General features: G+C 39.6%; 1 protein-coding gene across 8 annotated transcripts in view; it reads right to left on the minus strand.

The window, feature by feature from the left end:
- LIMCH1 (LIM and calponin homology domains 1) overlaps window positions 1–23,490 on the minus strand; it is a 340,048-nt gene that overhangs the window by 23,375 nt on the left and 293,183 nt on the right. For 5 of the 8 annotated variants that reach the window (XM_081248348.1, XM_081248345.1, XM_081248347.1 and 2 more), the window contains 4 exons: window positions 20,963–21,053; window positions 19,065–19,228; window positions 15,027–15,132; window positions 10,301–10,341 (listed from right to left, as the gene is read on the minus strand). In XM_081248348.1, coding sequence (XP_081104474.1) covers window positions 10,301–10,341; window positions 15,027–15,132; window positions 19,065–19,228; window positions 20,963–21,053 — 402 coding nt within the window. Of the gene's footprint in view, window positions 1–10,300; window positions 10,342–11,033; window positions 11,109–15,026; window positions 15,133–19,064; window positions 19,229–20,962; window positions 21,054–23,490 lie in introns of all 8 variants that reach the window. The other 3 variants (XM_081248346.1, XM_081248344.1, XM_081248342.1) reach the window with 1 other exon arrangement.

Genomic DNA, 23,490 nt, shown 5'->3' on the forward strand with positions numbered 1-23,490 from the left:
ACCACTTTTTAATCTTAGTCCCTCTTTGGTTTACTTCCAATATGCTGGTATGATTCTGTGAACCTTTTCCGGAGCTAATGAAAACGCGAAGTAATTAGCCACTGGCATGGGAAGGCTTTTGCTTTGTTTCCCTTAGAAGTGATTTCTTAAATGTATTCACGCTCCTAAGCATAAAATACTCATTCTGCATATTGATCCTGGGTCCAAGCAAATAGGAATGTTTATTTCAGCAGAACTGCATTTTGTGAGAAGTGGTGTTTGCTGTGCTATAGAACTCATCTTTTATACTGCTATTATTGCTTTTCCATCCCAGTTTTCTCTAAAGTGGGATCATTTAACTCACCAGTGTTCACCAGCATCACCAGAGATCCAGGCAAGGGGAGTCCCTGATCAGGGCCCACAAAACAAACATTCAAACCCACAGACTTTGGTGTTTTTGGTCTTTTAAAAAAGGTTTTTGTGATTTTGAGAACCAAGTAAGTAAATGGGAATAATGGGAGAAGGATGCATGAACCAAAGTGGGCACCCAGGCCTCGGAATATGAATGGGATTGAGAGGGTCTGAGGGGGAAGAGAAATCACAGCTAGTCCCTGGGAAACCAGCAAAAGTGGGGAGGCTGATGTGTTTAAAGTTGGCCTCCCTTGTCACCCAGAGTAGGTGCTGAGGCAATCCAGGCTCCCCGATAACTGTGCTTCTTCCCTTCTCTCTGTTCTGATGGGACAGTTTTGGGAGGCACTTAGAACGGTCTGGGAATCCTGAGGGAAAGAGCAGGGTGAGGGTGAAGGAATTAGGGAGGAGGGGGAGAGTCTGGGGCAGGGTGCGGGGCAGGCAGACTCTACCTACTCTGGCTGCCTGCGAAGCTGGACAGAGTCAGTCCCATCCAAGGTTTAGATGGGTCTAGCTACTGCCCAAGATAGCTGGGCCAGCCCACCTCCCCTGCCCTGCCCCCAGTAATCCAGGCTACCACTCAGGTGCACAATGGCTGGCCCATCCAGAGAAGTCTCCAGGCTGAGAATACGAGCCAGGCCATGGCTGTTGCTCAATTTTTAACATTATAAATATCTATAGCTTTAATGTATTTAGACATGTGAAATGTGGGCCTCGTTGGATACTCTTGCTGTGGTTCCTGCAAATGGTAGGGATGGTCACAAAAAGTCAGAGAAAGGTGGCCAAATCAGGGAGGGAAATGTATTTCCTATATGCCACTCTTGGGATTCATACTGCATATCTGCATATGAAAGCCTCTGACAAGTTATGCAGGAGAAAAACTATTTTATTGTATAAAATCCAGAGTTTCCCACATTTCCTTGGATGACCATAAAATGTCATCTAAATATGGATCCCAGGTTGAAAATTCTCCTGGAATTAATGGAGTTGGATGTTGGCTCCACTTGGCATTTTCCTAAGACTTGGAAGCAGTTTAAATGTTCAGACCCTCTCTCAGGGGCATGGCTCTTCTTTGACTTTTGAGGAAAAGGGTGTGGTAATGTGAATAAAGCTATAGGGAGCCCAATGGGGAAAGTCCAACAGCAGGAAAATAAGAGCAACAATTAGAAATTATTTAGTTAATTTTCAGGTTTCCCTAGGTTGTAATGGCAAGAATAAGTCAGGAGTAAGCAGAAACAGGAGGGAGAAGTGTGGGATATGGGGATTGAGCACAGAAGACAATATGGAATATTTGTTAGAAAGCAAGAAAGAAAAACAATGAGCATTTTCAGAGGAAGATAAAGAGGAAGAGACTATTGTGATAAACAGGAGGGCAAGAGAAGTGGTCATGCTCCTTTTTCAGTGACTATTTGCTGAGCACTTACTTATGACCAGGTGGCATAGCAGGCGGCCAAGAGCCCCAGCCTCATGGAGCTTACAGCTGAGAGTGGGGATGGGGGTGGGCTTGTGAGGGAGTGACCCATATATAAACGATCCCCAGGAGACAGTGGGATAATTATCATAACAGAGATAGAAAAGTTTCCAGAGAAAGAATGCAGAGCGTTTGGCACACTTTGTTCTATAATTTATCTGTTTACAGATCTGGATCTTTCCCTGGCCTAGGGGTTCCTTGAGGGCAAAGAGGGCCCTTTATCCTGCCTAAGTATCTCAAGACCTTGAATTTTTAGGTCTTCAGGAAATGTTCGTTGAATAAATAAATGGAATAACTTCATGCTGGCTGGGTAATGGATCCTCTTCTCTCCCCTTCGTAGACCCTATAGCTTTGGGCCACTTCACATCTGAGCAAAACTGCCCCGAGTCTATTGAGTTCAGACTAATCGAATGCTTACTTCCCCTCAACCTTCTCTTATTTTCCAATTTCTTTTAATTTTCCATTCTATGAAGAGCTATTTATCATCAAAAGAACATCAAATTTAGGTGGGTATTTTCAAGAATTCACCTATATGGGTCAGTAATTTCTCTCTTTCTTATTCTATTTTCCATACACAGAAATAAGAATGTATCTCTGTAGGACGTCCTTCCTCTCCAGCCCTGCCAGGCGGGACTAGAACAATTTGACATGGTTGTTCCCATGTCATTTAAAATGGAACTCAATGGGTTATGTTATACTACTCTTCAGATCTGTGCCATGAATGCCAGCCTTGGGGTCCTTCTGGGGGTCCCATCCTCTGTGGATGTACTCAGCTTCCCAACAAACTCAGGATTCCCAGTACTGGCTTAAGACTGAGCCTCCACAAATGGCTGGTAGTTCTGGAACGTGGCTGGAGATATTGGGGAGGGGTTGTGATGGGTGATGGGTCCCTTCTCCATTCTGCACAGGTACTTAGGAATTCCCAAAGTGAGACAATTTACCTATAGATAAGAATTGGTGTTGGCTATGGTGGGCCTCTTGGATTAGCCACTGGGGAGGATTCGTTCATGTATTGGGCACTGTGCTACAAGCTTCTGTGTAATTATTTCAAATAAAGCCCACAACACTCTGAAAGTGTTATTATCTCACTGTACTACCAAGGAAGACAAGGTTCAGAGAAGTTATACAGCACTTTCAGGGTCATATGGTTAGTAAATCTGTAATCAAAGGTGCAGCAGTGATTATGCAGCTACACCTGGGGGCCTCAGGAAATGCTACAGTTGATTGTGCCATAGAGGAAGGCTCCAAACCAATTCAAATTTCAGAGGGTGAGTATTCCAGGCCCAGCATTGGAAATACTCAGTTCAGAGAAGAGTCAGGTCTATGAAGAATGTCCAGGTATAATTCAGCAGCAAGGAATTTCTACAGTGTCATGGGTCTTGACATTTTAATTAGCAAGTGCTCTCTTTATTTCATCGAAATAAAGAATTGAAAACTAAATGTACAGTTAATATTATTCAAGATACTGATATTCAAGATGGCAGAGGAGTAGGTGGACGTGGAGTTCATCTCTCTCCACATAGGAATACATCTATAGATGCAACAGTTCTCACAGAACACCAGCTGAAAACTAGCAGAAGACCTTGGACACCAGAAAGGACTATAAAGATCCCTTCATGGAATGGAAGGGAAGCATTTGAGGCTGTCAGAAGAGGGTGAAGCAGCCGATCTGTGGCAGAGGGGACAGAGAGAGAAATACACAGACGGTCAGTACCACAGCCCTACATGCCCCGGACTGGGATGTGTGTTCACAGGCTGCCCCTCCAAGAGCAGAGGCAGTGAGAGGACGTGTGAGCACCGGTCTGCACGGGGAAGCAGTAGGGACAGAGCCTGGCACCACCTCCTGGTTCTCCCTTTCAGGGAAACCAGGGAAACAAGAACTAGCAAGAGCTTGACAAATGCCTGGCTTTGAATTGGAGACCATTCACCTGCTTATTGTTTCATTCCTGGAAATTTCACTGAAAATAAGTAAGAAAAAAAAATACCTGAAAGAAAGAAAACAAAGAACAAAATACCCCAGAATTCCTAAAAAACAGGTCTTGGTGCTCTGGCCATGTGTCAGGCCTGAGCCTCTGAGGTGGGAGAGCCGAGTTCAGGACATTGGTCCACCAGAGACCTCTCAGTCCCATGTAATATCAAACGGCAAAAGCTCTCCCAGAAATCTCCATCTCAGTGCTAAGACCCAGCTCCACTCAACGACCAGCAAGCTAGAGTGCTGGACACCCCATGCCAAACAACTAGCAAGATGGGAACACAAACCCACCCATTAGTAAAGAGGTTGACTAAAATCATAAGTTCACAGACACCCCAAAACACACCACTGGACTTGGTCCTGTCCACCGGAAAGACAAGATCCAGCCTCATCCACCAGAACACAGGCACCAGGACCCTCCATGAGGAAGCCTACACAACCCATTGAGCCAAGCTTACCCACTGGGGGCAGACACCAAAAACAACGGGAACTATGAACTTGCAGCCTGCGAAATGGAGACCCCAAACACAGTAAGTTAAGCAAAATGAGAAGACAGAAAAATACACAGCAGATGAAGGAGCAAGGTAAAAACCCACCAGACCAAACACATGAAGAGGAAATAGGTAGTCTACCTGAAAAAGAATTCAGAGTAATGATAGTAAACATGATCCCAAATCTTGGAAATACAATGGAGAAAGTACAAGAAACATTTAACAAGGGACTAGAAGAACTAAAGAGCGAACAAACAATGATGAACAACAAAATAAATGAAATTAAAAATTCTCTAGAAGGAATCAATAGCAGAATAACTGAGGCAGAAGAACAGATAAGTGACCTGGAAGACAAAATAGTGGAAATAACTACCTCAGAGCAGAATAAAGAAAAAAGAATGAAAAGAGTTGAGGACAGTCTCAGAGACCTCTGGGACAACATTAAACACACCAACATTCGAGGGGTCCCAGAAGAAGAAGAGAAAAAGAAAGGGTCTGAGAAAATATTTGAAGAGATTATAGTTGAAAACTTCCCTAACATGGGAAAGGAAATAGTCAATCAAGTCCAGGAAGCACAGAGAGTCCCATACGGGATAAATCCAAGGAGAAGCACGCCAAGACACATGTTAATCAAACTATCAAAAACTAAATACAAAGAAAAAATATTAAAAGCAGCAAGGGAAAAGCAACAAATAACATACAAGGGAATCCCCATAAAGTTAACAGCTGATCTTTCAGCAGAAACTCTGCAAACCAGAAGGGAGTAGCAAGACATATTTAAAGCGATGAAAGGGAAAAACCTACAACCAAGATTATTCTACCCAGCAAGGATCTCATTCAGATTTGATGGAGAAATTAAAAGCTTTACAGACAAGCAAAAGCTAAGGGAATTCAGCACCACCAAACCAGCTCTACAGCAGATGCTAAAGGAACTTCTCTAGGCAGGAAACACAAGAGAAGAAAAAGACCTACAATAACAAACTCAAAACAGTTAAGAAAATGGTAAAAGGAACATACATATCGATAACTACCTTAAATGTAAATGGATTAAATGCTCCAACCAAAAGACATAGATTGGTTGAATGGATACAAGAATAAGACCCATACATATGCTGTGTACAAGAGACCCACTTCAGACCTAGGGACACATACAGACTGAAAGTGAGGGGATGGAAAAAGATATTCCATGCAAATGGAAATCAAAAGAAAGCTGGAGTAGCAATTCTCATGTCAGACAAAATAGACTTTAAAATAAAGACTATTACAAGAGACAAAGAAGGACACTACATAATGATCAAAGGATCAATCCAAGAAGAAGATATAACAATTGTAAATATTTATGCACCCAACATAGGAGCACTTCAATACATAAGGCAAATGCTAACAGTCGTAAAAGGGGAAATCGTCAGTAACACAATAATAGCAGGGGACTTTAACACCCCACTTTCACCTATGGACAGATCATCCAAAGTGAAAATAAATAAGGAAACACAAGCTTTAAATGATACACTAAACAAGATGGACTTAATTGACATTTATAGGGCATTCCATCCAAAAACAGGATATTACACTTTCTTCACAAGTGTTCATGGAACATTTTCCAGGATAGATCATACCTTGGGTCACAAATCAAGCCTTGGTAAATTTAAGAAAATTGAAATTGTATCAAGTATGTTTTCTGACCACAATGCTATGAGACTAGATATCAATTACAGGAAAAAATCTGTAAAAAACACAAGCACATGCAGGCTAAACAATACACTATTAAATAACCAAGAGACCACTGAAGAAATCAAAGAGGAAACAAAAAAATACCTAGAAACAAATGAAAATGAAAACACGACGACCCAAAACCTATGGCATGCAGCAAAAGCAGTTCTAAGAGGGAAGTTTATAGCAATACAATCCTACCTCAAGAAACAAGAACATCTCAAATAAACAACCTAACCTTACTCCTAAAGCAATTAGAGAAAGAAGAACAAAAAACGTCAAAGTTAGCAGAAGGAAAGAAATCATAAAGATCAGAGCAGAAATAAATGAAAAAGAAATGAAGGAAATGATAGCAAAGATGAATAAAACTAAAAGCTGGTTCTTTGAGAAGATAAACAAAATTGATAAACCATTAGCCAGACTCATCAAGAGAAAAAGGGAGAAGACTCAAATCAATAAAATTAGAAATGAAAAAGGAGAAGTAACAACTGACACTGCAGAAATACAAGGATCATGACAGATTACTACAAGCAACTCTATGCCAATAAAATGGACAACCTGGAAGAAATGGACAAATTCTTAGAAAGGCACAACCTTCTGAGACTGAACCAGGAAGAAACAGAAAATATTAACAGACCAATCACAAGGACTGAAATTGAGACTGTGATTAAAAATCTTCCAACAAACAAAAGCCCAGGACCAGATGGCTTCACAGGCAAATTCTATCAAACATGTAGAGAAGAGCTAACACCCATCCTTCTCAAACTCTTCCAAAATATAGCAGAGGGAGGAACACTCCCAAACTCATTCTACAAGGCCACCATCACCCGATACCAAAACCAGACAAAGATGCCACAAACAATGAAAACTACAGGCCAATATCATTGATGAACAGAGATGCAAAAATCCTCAACAAAATACTAGCAAACAGAATCCAACAGCACATGAAAAGGATCATACAACATGATCAACTGGGCTTTATCCCAGGAATGCAAGGTTTCTTCAATATACGCAAATCAATCAATGTGATAAACCATATTAACAAACTGAAGGAGAAAAACCACATGATCATGTCAATAGATGCAGAAAAAGCTTTTGACAAAATTCAACACCCATTTATGATAAAAACCTCCAGAAAGTAGACATAGAGGGAACTTACCTCAACATAATAAAGGCTATATATGACAAACCCACAGCCAACATCGTTCTCAATGGTGAAAAACTGAAACCATTTCCACTAAGATCAGGAACAAGACAAGGTTGTCCACTCTCACCACTATTTTTCAACATAGTTTTGGAAGTTTTAGCCACAGCAATCAGAGAAGAAAAAGAAATAAAAGGAATCCAAGTCACAAAAGAAGAAGTAAAACTGTCACTGTTTGCAGATGACATGATACTATACAGAGAGAATCCTAAAGATGCTACCAGAAAACTACTAGAGCTAATCAATCAATTTGGTAAAGTAGCAGGATACAAAATTAATGCACAGAAATCTCTTGCATTCCTATACACTAATGATGAAAAATCTGGAAGAGAAATTAAGGAAACACTCCCATTTACCACTGTAACAAAAAGAATAAAATACCTAGGAATAAACCTACCTAAGGAGACAAAAGATCTGTATGCAGAAAACTATAAGACACTGATGAAAGAAATTAAAGATGTTACAAACAGATGGATATACCATGTTCTTGGATTGGAAGAATCAACATTGTGAAAATGACTATCCTACCCAAAGCAATCTACAGATTCAGTGCAATCCTTCTCAAACTACCAATGGCATTTTTCATAGAACTAGAACAAAAAATTGCACAATTTGTATGGAAACACAAAAGACCCCGAATAGCCAAAGCAATCTTGAGAAAGAAAAATAGAGCTGGAGGAATCAGGCTCCCTGACTTCAGACTGTACTACAAAGCTACAGTAATCAAGACAGTATGGTACTGGCACAAAAACAGAAATATAGATCAATGGAACGGGATAGAAAGTCCAGAGATAAACCCATGCACATATGGTCACCTTATCTTTGATAAAGGAGGCAAGAATATACAAGGGAGAAAACACAGCCTCTTCAATAAGTGGTGCTGGGAAAACTGGACAGCTACATGTAAAAGAATGAAATTAGAACACTGCTTAACACCATACACATAAATAAACTCAAAATGGATTAAGGACCTAAATGTAAGGTCAGGCACTATAAAACTCTTAGAGGAAAACATAGGCAGAACACTCTATGACATAAATCACAGCAAGATCCTTTTTGACCCACCTCCTAGAGAAATGGAAATAAAAAGAAAAATAAACAAGTGGGATCTAATGAAACTTAAAAGCTTTTGCACAGCAAAGGAAACCATAAACAAGGCGAAAAAACAACCCTCAGAATGGGAGAAAACATTTGCAAACGAACCAACTGACAAAGGATTAATCTCCAAAATATACAAGCAGCTCATGCAGCTCAATATCAAAAAAACAAACAACCCAATCCAAAAATGGGCAGAAGACCTAAATAGACATTTCTCCAAAGAAGATATACAAACTGCCAACAAACACATGAAAGGATGCTTAACATCATTAATCATTAGAGAAATGCAAATCAAAACTACAATGAGGTATCATCTCACACCAGTCAGAATGGCCATCATAAAAAAATCTACAAACAATAAATGCTGGAGAGGGTGTGGAGAAAAGGGAACCCTCTTGCACTGCTGGTGGGAATGTAAATTGATACAGCCACTATGGAGAACTGTACGGAGGTTTCTCAAAAAACGAAAAATAGAACTACCATATGACCCAGCAATCCCACTACTGGGTATATACCCTGAGAAAACCATAATTCAAAAAGAGTCATGTACCACAATGTTCATTGCAGCTCTATTTACAATAACCAGGACATGGAAGCAACCTAAGTGTCCACTGACAGATGAATGGATAAAGAAGATGTGGCACATATATACAATGGAATATTACTCAGCCATAAAAAGAAATGAAATTGAGTTATTTGTAGTGAGGTGGATAGACCTAGAGTCTGTCATACAGAGTGAAGTTAGTCAGAAAGAGAAAGACAAATACCGTATGCTAACACATATATACGGAATTTAAAAAAAAATGTCATGAAGAACCTAGGGGCAAAACGGGAATGAAGACGCAGACCTACTTGAGAATGGACTTGAGGATATGGGGAGGGGGAAGGGTGGGCTGTGACAAGGCGAAAGAGAGGCATGGACGTGTATACACTACCAAACGTAAGGTAGATAGATAGTGGGAAGCAGCCGCAGAGCACAGGGAGATCAGCTCGGTGCTTTGTGACCGCCTGGAGGGGTGGGATGGGGAGGGTGGGAGGGAGGGAGATGCATGAGGGAAGGGATGTGGGAACAGATGTATATGTATGACTGATTCACTTTGTTATAAAGCAGAAACTAATTAAAAAAATAAATAAATAAACTTAAAAAAAAAATGAAAAAAAAAAAAAAAAGGTTCTGAAGAACCTCGGGGCAGGACAGGAATAAAGACACAGATGTAGAGAATGGACTTGAGGACACGGGGAGGGGGAAGGGTAAGCTGGGACGAAGTGAGAGAGTGGCATGGACTTATATACATTACCAAATGTAAAATAGCTAGCTAGTGGGAAGCAGCTGCATAGCACAGGGAGATCAGCTCAGTGCTTTGTGACTGCCTAGAGGGGTGGGATAGGGAGGGTAGGAGGGAGACGCCAAAGGGAAGAGATATGGGGATATGTATATACGTATAGCTGATTCACTTTGTTATAAAGCAGAAACTAACACACCATTGTAAAGCAGTTATACTCCAGTAAAGATGTTAAAAAATATATATTATTCAAGATACTGATTGTGAGAAGGAATATAACCCAGACAGCATGGGTCTCCCAGGGAAAGTCCAGGCTGGGCCCTGTCTGCTGATGATACACTGTGTTAAAGTATTGTCTTCATTTAAAAAGCTGATTTTGAATGCCTACAGAAGTTGCATATTTTATTACTAATTCCTTATGTCACATTCATTTTGGTTGTTTCTTTTAGATTTTACTTTCCTGACTCACCATTTTGCTTCCAGGCATGATAACAACTGTGCAAAATGATAATCTATCTCTTTCTCCATAATTCAACTGACAGCATTATATGCGACAAAAATGTTCTTTTACAATCAAAAGTTTGGAGACCGTTTTTGATCGAATCCCCTTTAAGTGAATCAAATACCTTATAAATTAAAATCACACTAAATGCATGATCTTATTCCTCAGTAGGAATTACTTACAGGCGTAGTTACAGGTGACTTTTCACTGCTTGGAGAATCCACTGTATAGAAAGAAAGGAAAAAAGATCACAATGTGAGTAGCTTCTAATTGTCTTTCTTTTTTGATCGTCTCAGTGGAGTGTGGTTCCTATGTCAGCTTCAAACCAACTTTTTTTGGTTAGCCAAGAGCATTAGAAAATCATGATAAAGCAGACCCCTGAAGCAGCTTGTACCCATCACCAAGAGAAGTTATGACCAGTGTAATATGATTGATCCCATCAACTAGCACCAGGTACTAGATTATAGGAAGCAAAATCTATTCCTATGAGTGCTCGTTTTAAGGCACCTTGCACTCTGGCTTGACTGACCAGTTCCCTCACTGTCTGACACAGAGAAGGATCACACAGAGAGAGGCCAGATGTCATCCAGGAAGTAGAGAAGGTGACACAGTTAACAAGAGGACCGTTACCAGTTCCAGGTAAATGCGTCTAATCTTTGTTTTTTTTTTTTTTTAAAAAGAAGAAGACCATAAAGAAAAGGTGAATATTATTTCTTTGGATTTTCAAAATCAAAGTAAAATTCTGCGAATTTCCCCCAATTTTAGTACTGATAACTGGTACTGATATCAATGAACCAGCTCTTTGCTAACTGTGTGCCCCTGGAATCAGAAATGAAGAAAAGTACCAAATATAATTGGTTGCCCACAACATGGATTTTGCAAAAAAGAAATAGAGCTCCCCAGTATGCATTTTACCTGACTGGGAGAAAAACTGGGAACGTCGCCAAGAGTTCTGAACTCTCAGCAGAACGCTGGCAGTGCCAGGCGACTCTAGATCAGATGGCAGAACAGAACAAATAGAAAAACCATGAAAACAGGGCTGAGACTTGAATAGAACCACACTCCCAAGTACTAATGGAGGTTCGGCTGTCATCAGAACAAGGATTGAGAGTGAAAGAATCCAAAGTACAAAATATCTCAATAAAATGCACACAAAACCCGAAGATGTGGTCAAAAGTCCATAGATGGGCCAGTTTATGCTATTGTTTGGTGTTGGGTGGGAGTTTAGGAGCTCATACTTAAAGGTGATATTGTTAAGATGCTGAATCTCAAAAATGATGGGATGATGTGTGATGTAAGGGCAAAATGCACAGTTTACATTGCTTTTGGAAAGCACTAGAAAAGTATAAAAGACAGCAGAGATGAGTTCAATTATTCTTATACACTTTATAAATGTTATTATGGAAGTCTGTGGTGGCAGTTATATACGTGTGTAGTAAAAAGATGTGTATGTGTGTATCTGTAATGGGGTGGCATCAAGCAGACAGAAGCTGAAGGCAGGCATTTGCATCCTTAACCTAAATGCTATGCTCATCTGTCATCATTCTCAATGCAAATAAAGACATCGGTTTTTAAAATGTGCACATATTTTCCTGAAACATCAATTCAAGATATCTTTCTACTATTGGGAGACAGTTGAGAAAAGAAAATCTGTCCTCTTTAAATGTTATTTTATGAATGTTTTCAGAGTATCTAAAGACTATTTGTGCACATGTGTATGTTTAAGGGAAATCTGTGGAGCATCACTAGGGCCCCCAGCACATCTGCAGTAGCCTGTCTGAGCAGTCGAGAAACAGACCACTTGGTGGAGATGGTGGCATCATCACTGTCCTGGGGAGAGAATGTTAGGTATGGCTCCAGGATTCCTGATCCTGGCCCTACAGCTTCTTTGGACTTGATGTGCAGCCTCTGACTAGTCACTTAAATGTATGCTGACTTTTTTTTTTTTTTTTTTTTTTTTCAGTACGCGGGCCTCTCACTGTTGTGGCCTCTCCTGTTGCGGAGCACAGGCTCCAGACGTGCAGGCTCAGCGGCCATGGCTCATGGGCCCAGCCGCTCCGCGGCATGTGGGATCTTCCTGGACCGGGGCATGAACCCGTGTCCCCTGCATCGGCAGGCGGACTACCAACCACTGCGCCACCAGGAAAGCCCCTATGTTGACTTTTTATAGCTGGACAAAGCCCTATACTCCCCCGCCAACCCCCAATTAAAGACAAATCATGTCTTTTAAGACTGCATTTATTAGAGGCCTTTTGCTTCTTGAAAGATAGGAACTTTATACACTCCAAACAAGTATTAATGTTATTTTTACATCTACCAGTGATGTTTTTGGTACACAATTTAAACACATACTTCAAGCCAGTGGTTTCCAGAGTGTGGTCCCTGGATCTGTAGCATCAGCATCACCTTTGGGAACTTGTTAGAAATGTAAATACTGTGGCCCCAGCCCAGACCTACACAATCAGACGCTGTACGGGTGGGGTCCAGAGAGCGGTGTTTTAATTAATCCTGTAGGAGACCCTGCCACATCTCAGGTTTGAAAATTACTGCTATGTCTCTACAATATAAACACTCCTATTTTAAGGAGAGCATTTAAGAATGCTTTATTCCTGCCTGGCACCTTGCTTTATACTCCTACTCCTACTGCAACTATTCTGCAGCTACTAGATTATACTGTAGTGCTTATTCTAGGTCAGATGTTGAGCTAAATGCTTTTTTTTTTTTGGTTTATCTCATTTAATTCTTCTAACAACCCTATGAGGTTGGTACTGTTATTATTTCCAGTTTACAGGTGACAGAGATTAGAGAGAGCTTGGTGGGTACGATCATACAGATTAGAACTCGAAGAGCCAGAATTTGAAGCCAGGCCTTCTGTCTCCAGAGCCTGCAGCTGTAATTACAGCTTCCATGAGCCAGACAAGAGTATGGAACAGGTGTATGACAAATATAATCCCATCTTGAAGAATGATTTTGGAAATGCTCTAGTGCCACTGAATTTTATTTTTCATTCACCTTAGATAAAGCATGAAGTAAAGTCCCTTAATTCAACAGCACATTTTACAAAATCGAAATGCCTTACAACAGATAATTAGATGTAAAAATATCTAAGACAATAAAACTAATTAATATGGCTTAAAATATCTATTTCCTCTCTATATTACTTATATATACAATTAAAAAGTGCTAGAAATAGGGCAGAATTAAAATCTAAATGTGACCAATTGCTGACCCAGTTAGGAGAATTTACTTTTGTCACTTCCCATCAGGACAGTAGGGCTGACGAATTTAAATCAAATGCTTTGAAGACAGTATTGAACTTGTTTCCACATTAAGAAGCTAGTGATCATCAGTACAGGTACCAATTAATTCCCTCCCGAGTACTTCCTGTTATGTAGATAGAGCCCAACTTATCTCCCAGCCGTCAACAAAGACTAATGGAAGCCAAATAGCATTCTGCCAAAGAGCTGCCCATCCTTGAAAAGAAAAGTAGCAACAAGTCCCCAGCCACAATGACCCTGTACATCTTCTCTTTGCCTGGCCTGATAGATCTATAAAGTGTACTGGGGAAAGCACATTAAAAAAGAAAAACAAGAAACCTTATAGTTCTTGCCCCCTGAACTCTCACCGTTTTCACATCACATCAGTAAAGAGAGAGAACTCACACCAGTAAAGCCCGGTGGTCTGTCTCTTGTGAAGCATAGTCGCTATGGATCATGGAATCCTCAGGACCCATCCCCCTACTGTTCACAGCCCTCAGACTCCTTTCTGGTGGTTGTGGGCGCCTGGGGTTCTTACCAAGATAAAGGGATTCAAGTTGGGCTCTTAAAGAGTGAAGGGGTGAATTCACAACCTATACATGGCCTAAAGGTACTTGGGGAGTTTGCAGTGGCCATTGCCATTTTAAGACCTTCAGAGGCCCTAAACGCCCATATTTTTTGAGGCCATCCCTCCCTAAATTATACCAAACATGTTAAAATGTATCAAACATGGGACAAAGTGAGAGAGTGGCATGGACATAGATACACTACCACATGTAAAATAGCTAGCTAGTGGGAAGCAACTGCATAGCACAGGGAGATCAGCTCGGTGCTTTGTGACCACCTAGAGGGGTGGGATAGGGAGGGTGGGAGGGAGACGCAAGAGGGAGGGGATATGGGGATATATGTATATGTATAGCTGATTCACTTTGTTATGCAGCAGAAACTAACACACCATTGTAAAGCAATTATACTCCAATAAAGATGTTAAAAAAATAAAATAAAATAAAATGTATCAGACATATGAAATATATTAAGGTTTATCCTCAGCCTGTATGTATGTGTTCCATATAACTATATATTCTAACTGTAAAGAATTTTTGGAAAGATTAAAGTTTTTGGCTATGAGTAACACATTTAATCTATGATCATGAATGTTTCTTGGTAATCATCATGCACAGCCAGGAACTATTATGGGGCAAGAAAATCTGACTTTCTTCCAAAATCACTGTCAAATTAAATGAATATTTTAGGAAGACTAGGCAATTAACAGTTAATGAACTTGATATAATATTAAGATCATAAACTATTAAAGTTATTGATTTTTTATTTTGTAATTTTTTAAATATTTAAGAGCCAATAAAAATTATTTTCGGGTATCAAATACTTGTATAGGCCCTATTGTGCCTACAGTGCCTGGCTGACAAAACGGTCTTGGCAGCTGGGGTTCCTGGCTAAGCCAAATAGAGACTGTAGCTCCAAACCTCCATTCTGAAGTGATTAATTCAGCCATCATGGACTCTGGCAAACCCAATGGCTAAAGGTACATCAACATAAAGGAAGTAATCTCCCTTGAAAATGAAGAATATTTCACTACAAATGGGCCCAGCAGAACACGTAGAACTAAAACAAAACATTTCTATCTTTTTACCTTGAGAACTGAGATTTGGCAAAGGTAATTGGCTGCTTTCAGGCATTTTGTCCAGAAATGGAAACGTCAGGGTTGCTTCTGGTTCTGGAGATTTTGGCTTTACCACCTGGATCATGGGCAACAGACATAAACATTACAAGTATTGTCCATTAATAAATGCACAGGTGAAATAAAATGTAAGGATCCATGGATACAATAAGTCAATAAGCCCAAACATTTAAATTGTAAATGGAAAATTTTGCCCCTTCTCTAAACCCCTTCATGTTTTTCTACATTAATATAGAGGTCAATTTTTCAGAGAAATCAAACTAGAGCATAAAAATTTGATGATCATGTTTCTTCAAACTCAGAGGACAATATTTCATATTTGAGATAATACATCACTCTGTCTCATGTTCTTATTGGGATCAATCACGGTTTCTCTTCTTGGTACTACATAATACTGAATTTGTAATGTCAGGAAGTGAGATGTTCCACTTAAGATTAAAAAAAAATTCTTACTATGTAAGTATTAAATATTAAAGTAATATTACCTTCTAATGGGCATTATTCTTGAGACACTACATAGCCCCCCAACAAATTTACGCAAAGCACATTACAGACAATATACTGTGCTTGTTGACAAAGAAGCATTATTGTAAATAACCATTATATCAAACAGTGCCATAGTGATGATGCCCTTAAGGGATTTTTGAAGCATGTTAGACCACGTGACCTTATGGTAAATAGATCCCAAATTACAGGCTTTAAAAATTCTTATGTTTGCTTTGTAAAAACAGATTTTTCTTGTTATTGCTAGTTAATTTTATTTTGTTTCTCCCCAATCGGAAGGGCCTTTGGTAGAACACCCTCCTTCCGATTTGTTGCTTCTAATCAACTGATTCCTGAAAGACCAGATAACCAAACTAATGACCAAAATAAAGAGTCAATAGACTCTGAGCAGAGATCAGAATGAGGAGTGTGGCTGTATCAGTTCCGATGTCCTTTTAGCTGCTTAAAGAATCTTCTCTGATTCACTGGCTGGTGGCCATGAAGAGATTAATTTTATGGCCAGTGGGCAAGTGAGGCTCCAGAGCACTTGTTTCATCATAAGCTGATCTCTTATTTGGTCCTCAGGACGATTTAATGTCTAGAATTTCTCCTCAGTAAGATTTTATTTTTCTTGATGAATAATATATTCAACCCTAACGGAATCTTGAAGAAAAATACAGTTAATTGTTCTGCATTACAGAGGTCAACCAGATGTCCAAATGAACTTCAGTGTTAAACATGCAGCAAAACCTAAGGCCTAGATTTACCAAAGTTGACAACTCTCAAATCTTAAGCTCATACCATTTCCTCCATAGTGGAATTGACAAAAATATGTTTCAGATAATGCCTGGTTGTAAATGAAACAGTTAATCTCAGCAGAAATGCTCAAAATACCCACTATGTAAAAAGTCAGCCTGTGTGCATTGGTACTTCGTTTTATAAAGGTAACACTCTCAAGTGAAGTCAGAAAATAAAAGCTGTTGCAACCACTGTCATCATCTTTCTTTCTTTCTTTCTCTAAAAGTTAACTGTAAAGTAGAGAAAGGAGAAAAGGAGAAATTCACATGGTGTGAAAAGCATTGGGTTCAAAGACCATTATTCCGGGCCTCCCTGGTGGCGCAGTGGTTGAGAGTCCGCCTGCCGATGCAGGGGATACGGGTTCGTGCCCCGGTCTGGGAGGATCCCATATGCCGCGGAGCGGCTGGGCCCGTGAGCCATGGCCGCTGGGCCTGCGCATCCGGAGCCTGTGCTCCGCAACGGGAGAGGCCACAAGAGTGAGAGGCCCGCATACCGCAAAAAGAAAAAGAAAAAAAAAAAAAAAAAAAAAAAAGACCATTATTCCATTTGCTAATCATCTAGCAGAGATTCTTAACCTGGAGTCCACAGAAAAGAAGTCATGTGGTTATACATATTTTGTACTACCTGATACCAAGGAAAACTTGGTAATGCTGTGTATTTTATGGTTTAAACAATATTATTCTGAGAATAACATTTACCAGATAGACAAAGGGTCCATGGTGCATGTACACACGTGGGCACACGTGCAGCGTGTGTGTGTGCACACACACACTCATACACACAGAGTTAAGAACCCCTGAAAACAATTTTTTCCATAGTAGGGTAGCCATGACACTGGGGGTCCAAAGATGGATCACATAGATGAGGTTACGCAGATGAGGAATGCAGATGAATATTTTTTATGTTATGGTATCCATTTTGTTTGATTTTAAAAATATTTTTTTCTAGCAATGTTATAGAGTTTTCCTTTCATTTTATATTTACATAGGATAAAAGGTCAATTTGCAAGAAGAATAAATAAATAGATTACAAGTGTAATGTGGATCAGGCACAACCTGCAAAGGCAGGAAATCCTGTCTGCCCCCAACACTTCTCCTACAGTTAGGTTCTTCTGTTCAGACCTCCAGACCATTTTTTAATTCTCTATGTATAAAAATGGGGGAGTAGCTAGAGTCTGAAATCCCCAAAAGGCATCAGGGAAGCAGGCATTTTTGGGCTCCACCAGGCATACAGCACCCTCAGCATCTTAAGGCCAGGGGCTGTGTCTTATTCACCGTTGAATATCCAGTGTCTGCAGAGTACCTGGCACATAGTAGGTGCACAACCACTATTGGTTGAGTAGATGATAGATGAACCAGAACTAGAAGTGGTAAATTTTTCACTCTAAAGTCAAATCCAAATTTAGGTTTAATTTTTAAAGTTGGAATATCACCTCATAAAGTATCTAGTACGCAAGTCAGGTGTACTCTATCTTGGTGACCCATCAGAATCACCTGGGAGCTTTTGAAAATACAGATGCCTGAGCCCTGTTCCCAGAGACTGAGATTTATATGACCTGGTATCTATTAAATTCTAAAGGGTAACCAAGGTTGAGGACAACAGGTACAAAAGATGACTTTTAGACTGTGCCTGAAAACAAACTAAATTAATATGAAAGAGATTAGACTCCAAACAAAGAAGAAATTTAATAAAAACAAGATGTTAAAACCCATTATATCAGAATAATAATTTTCTAGTTTCCTTGTTATTCAAGTTCAGAGGCATCAGAAGTACCATTACTGTAAAACAGGTAAATATCGGAAAGAGAATATGGAGTAAGTTACAGATAAGCAAGCTCATGCATGGCAAACTAAAACCTAACTGCAAAGCTTTGTAACAGATATCTATACTACATTTTTCCTTTAAATGTATATAATTCTTCATAATAAAAATTAGCCATTTAAAATAAATTTTAAAAGATGTTGAAAGAATATATTTACCACTTATTATTAATAGAGAGGTAGGTTTCAGTGACTTTTTCTCTCTCTTGCTCTATTTCTGTTTTTTATTTATATACTTTATGTATATTTACACATATTATTTGATAGATTTGTTACATATTTACATGTATATCACTGTAAATATACATTAAAAATAAATAGCTATAGGCTGAATGTTTGTGTCCCCCCAAAATTCATATGCTGAAACCCTAAACCCCCAAGGTAATGGTATTGGGAGCTGGGCCTTTTGGGAGGTGATTAGGTCATGGGGGTGAAGATCTCATGAATGGGACTAGTGACGGTATAAAAGAGACTCAGAAGAGCTCCTTTGGCCCTTCTGCCAAGTGAGGGCACAACAAGAAGACAGCTGTCTGTGAGTCAGGAAGTGGGTTCTCACCAGATGCTGACTGTCAGTGCCTTGCTCTTGCACCTCCCAGCTGCCATAACTGACAGAAATAAATTTCTGTTGTTTATAAGCCACCAAGTCTATGGTTTTCTGTTATAGCAGCCCAAGTGGCCTAACACAGACATCTTTCTATATGTAGTTACTTTTTTTTTTTACAATGAACATGTATTATATTTGTATTAAGAAAAAAAGAATACAGATCAAAGGTAGGAAACAAGATCAGGAGAGACAATAAATCTTCATTACAAAATGGTGCCACCATAGCAGCCGGCAGTAACGTGAAGCCACATGAATCGTGGACTTAACGGCTTTAGTCCACCTCACCTTTTGTGACAGCACCAGTTCCACCTTTCCACTCATTTCATTTTCCGGTTTCTTCTGGTCTTTCTCTTCTGGCACCTCGTTCTTCACCTGGGGGCTGGAGGAAAGCTCCACAAAGGCCACGGTTGGGCTGGATCGAGTCACAGTTGATGTAAAATACTGCGGCTCTGAAATGGAGTTACATTCAGAAACATAAAGAACAAGATGAAAACCATATAAAGGCTCGTTGGTGCTGCCACGCCAGGAAGTACACTGAGTACATATCTTGCCCGGGGCAACACGGAGCTGGATTACAGTGTGATGAGAGGTACAAAAGAGCTTCAGGTACTAGAATTCTCTAGGCTCTTTCATGATATTATTTAAAAATCAAGCAACAAAAAACACATCAAAGAACCCCACTATGAAAAACTTAAGTTCTGAATAAGAGTCCCAGTTTACATATGAATAACACTACATGAAACAAAATGCTGGCAGGAAATATTACGAGAGGTGGGTTGGACAGGTGAACATTTATAGATAATTTCTATCCAAATTTCTTTCCAAATGAGGGGCAGCCTGACTCTTCCTTTTGTATTTCGCTGTTCCTTTTTAACATCATGTTTTCATAATTGGAATGTGTTAAGGATTGTGTGGTTAAAATCAATATAATGCAATGAAAATTAAGTGTTCTCGTATATACAAAGAAGAATTTGGTACAGTCTAAAGTGGGTGGAAAAGTCACCACCTGAGGGGGCATATCAGAATGTGGAGGTACAGTCTAGTTTGAAAAAGTATACGCTATAATTTTTAGTAATGACTTTTAATTTACTTTACAATGCCATTTAAAAATAACTTGGGGGGCTTCCCTGGTGGCGCAGTGGTTGAGAATCCGCCTGCCGATGCAGGGGACACGGGTTCATGCCCCGGTCTGGGAAGATCCCACATGCCGTGGAGCGGCTGGGCCCGTGAGCCATGGCTGCTGAGCCTGCGCGTCCAGAGCCTGTGCTCCGCAATGGGAGAGGCCACAACAGTGAGAGGCCCGCGTACCGCAAAAAAAATAAATAAATAAATAAAAATAAAAATAACTTGGTATTAGAAGAGGGTGAGAGGTTTTCATGTTTATCAAAAGAAAAAATGTGTTAAAAATATCGAGAAATATTACTTTAGGGAAGAGTGGGTTTCTATTCATTCTCACTGTTCATATGTGTGGCATTACTTTATTCTTTCAAACTATTCATTGGGTTTACCACTTCAGCATCTATCTATCTATCTACCTCTCTCTCTCTCTCTCTCTCTCTCTCTCTCTCTCTATATATATATATATATATATGTATATATATATATATATATATATATATATTTTTTTTTTTTTTGCGGTACGTGGGCCTCTCACTGTTGTGGCCTCTCCTGTTGCGGAGCACAGGCTCCGGATGCGCAGGCTCAGCAGCCATGGCTCACGGGCCTAGCTGCTCCGCGGCATGTGGGATCTTCTCGGACCGGGGCACGAACCTGTGTCCCCTGCATCGGCAGGCGGACTCTCAACCATTGCGCCACCAGGGAAGCCCTCAGCATCTATTTTGATGATATATTTTTAATCTGTCTTATCTATTGTTGTTACTGTGTGTTAAATATAACCCTCAGTTTTTAGCATTATTGATTTGGGGAAATATAACTCTTTTATGATGACTGAGTTAAACTTTCAAAAAAAACCAAAACGAAACAAGGTAGCAAAAAAGCATGGGTTCCTGTTTTTTTTTTTTTTTACAGCAAGATAAATCACTTGGTCAGAATTTCCCCCAGGAAGTCACTAGGTGGCAGCACAACCACACCAGTCACAGAGCCTCATTCACTACCTTTTCTATTTTCATTCTCTTAAGAGTTATCACGCTTTACCTTAAAACTAGTCTGTTATAAAAACAAACCTGATGAGGCAACTTCTGTATTCCCCTTTTCTGTTTTTTCACCATCATTCTCATCTTCTTGACTGTTTGTTTCAGTTTCTTCAGTGGTTGCCTAAAAGAAAAATATTTTTCCACCTTGAATACATTATCCCCTTGAAGGTTCTAGAAGGTAAAGGATTTCTTTCTCTTTTTTCCAGTAGTAGTTTTCAGGCCAACGAGGTGAGCTGCCTATATGAATTCACTCTTCTATTTCCAGTGGTGAAAGGCTGGGTTTGTCAGAAGGAGATGTTCCGTGAAGGAGAACATAAGTGCTGAAGCAGAACCATGTTATGAGGGCACACAACCCCACTACCTCCCCACCTCCTCTGACTGCCTCTTCTTCCTTCCTTTCACTATCAATTTTTCAAAATCATAGTTACCACTCTCTTGCTCCCAAATGCCTTTACAGTTGGCTTAGGGTCATATCACCAGTGAAAAAAAATATTTTTTTCAAGTTGCAATTAACCTCTCAGTAGCTTGTCTTCAGCACAGATGCTGGTGGCTCCTAGCATTGTGCATTTTATTCTTGAAGTTCTCTCCCTTTCTGGGCTCTCAACAACTTTCTGTTACCCAACTTCTCATATTTCACCCCCACCTCCCCATAATTTCTGAAAGAAACTGAAGAAGACAAAAAGATATGGAAAGGTATCTTGTATTCATGGATTGGAAGAATTAATATTGTTAAAATATCCCCATTACCCAAAGCAATCTATAGATTCAATGCAATCCCTCTAAAAATTCCAATGGCATTTTTCACAGAAATAGAAAAAAAAAAACCTAAAATTCATATGGAAATACAAAGGATCCCAAATAGCTAAAGCAATCTTGAGCAAGAAGAACAAAACTGGAAGCATCACATTTCCTGATTTCAAACTATGTTACCAAGCTACATTAATCAAAACAGTTTGGTACTGGCATAAAAACAGACACAGAAATCAATGGAACAGAACATCCAGAAATCAACCCACGCTTTTATGGTCAACTAATTTTTGACAAAGGCACCAAGAATACAAAATGGGTAAAGGATAGACTTTTCAGTAAATGCTGTTGGGAAAACTGGATATCAACATGCAAAAGAATGAAATTGGACTCTTATCTTATACCATACACCAAAATCAATGTCTAAATGGATAAAAGACTTAAAAGTATGACTGAAAACCATAAAACTCCTAGAAGAAAACAGGGGGAAATCTCCTAGGCATTGGTCTTAGCAATGATTTCTTGGATTTGGCACCAAAAGCTCAGGCAACAAAAGCAAAAATAAACAAATGGGACTACATCAAACTGAAATGTTTCTGCACAGCAAAGGAAATAAATAACAAAATGAGAGGGCAATCTATGGAATGGGGGAAAATATTTGCAAATCATACATCCAATAAGGGATTGATATCCAAAATATAAAAGGAACTCTTACAACTCAATAGCAAAAAACATCAAATAAACCAACTTAAAAATGGGAAGAGGACCTGAATAGACATTTTCCCAAAGAAGATATACAAATGGCCAACTGAAGTCATGTATATGAAAAGATGCTCAACATCACTAATCACCAGGGAAATCAAAACTACAGTGAGATATCACCTTATATCTTTTAGGGATTGTTATTATCAAAAAGTCAAAAGAGGGACTTCCCTGGTGCAGTGGTTAAGAACCCGCCTGCCAGTGCAGGGGACGTGGGTTCGAGCCCTGGTCGGGAAGATCCCACATGCCGCAGAGCAACTAAGCCCGTGCGCCACAACTACTGAAGCCCACGCACCTAGAGCCTGTGCTCTGCAACAAAGAGAAGGCACCGCAATGAGAAGCCTGCGCACTGCAACGAAGAGTAGCCCCCACTCGCCACAACTAGAGAAAGCCCACATGCAGCAACGAAGACCCAATGCAGCCAATAAATAAATAAATAAATAAAAATGTCAAAAGATAACAAGTGTCGTTGAGAATGTGGAGAAAAGGGAACCATTGTACACTGATGGTGGGAATGTAAACTGGTACAGCCATTATGGAAAATAGTATGGAGTTTCATCAAAAATTTAAAATAGAACTATTATATGATCCAGCAATTCCACTTCTAGGTATATATAGCCAAAGGAAATGAAATCACTATCTCGAAGAGATATCTGTACTCCCATGTTCATTGCAGCATTATTCACAATAGCCAAGTTATGGAAACAACCTAAATGTTGATGGATGACTAGATAAAGAAAACATGTATATATGTATATATTATTCATATATTCTGATACATAAATATTACTATATGCACAAATATCAATATTATACACACATATACAGTGGAATATTATTGAGCCTTTAAAAAGAAGAAAATCCTGTCATTTGTGACAATATGCGTGAACCTGGAGAACATTATGCTGAGTGAAATAAGCCAGACACAGAAGGACAAATATTGCATGATCTCAGTTATATCTGGAATCTAAAAAATTAAAATTAAAAAATGCCAGACCCGTAGTAACAGAGAGTAGAATGGTAGCTACCAGAGGCTGGGGCATGGGGGA

This window comes from Mesoplodon bidens (assembly GCF_964165515.1).
Source record: "Mesoplodon bidens genome assembly, chromosome: 1".
NCBI classification, from domain to species: Eukaryota; Metazoa; Chordata; class Mammalia; order Artiodactyla; family Ziphiidae; genus Mesoplodon; species Mesoplodon bidens.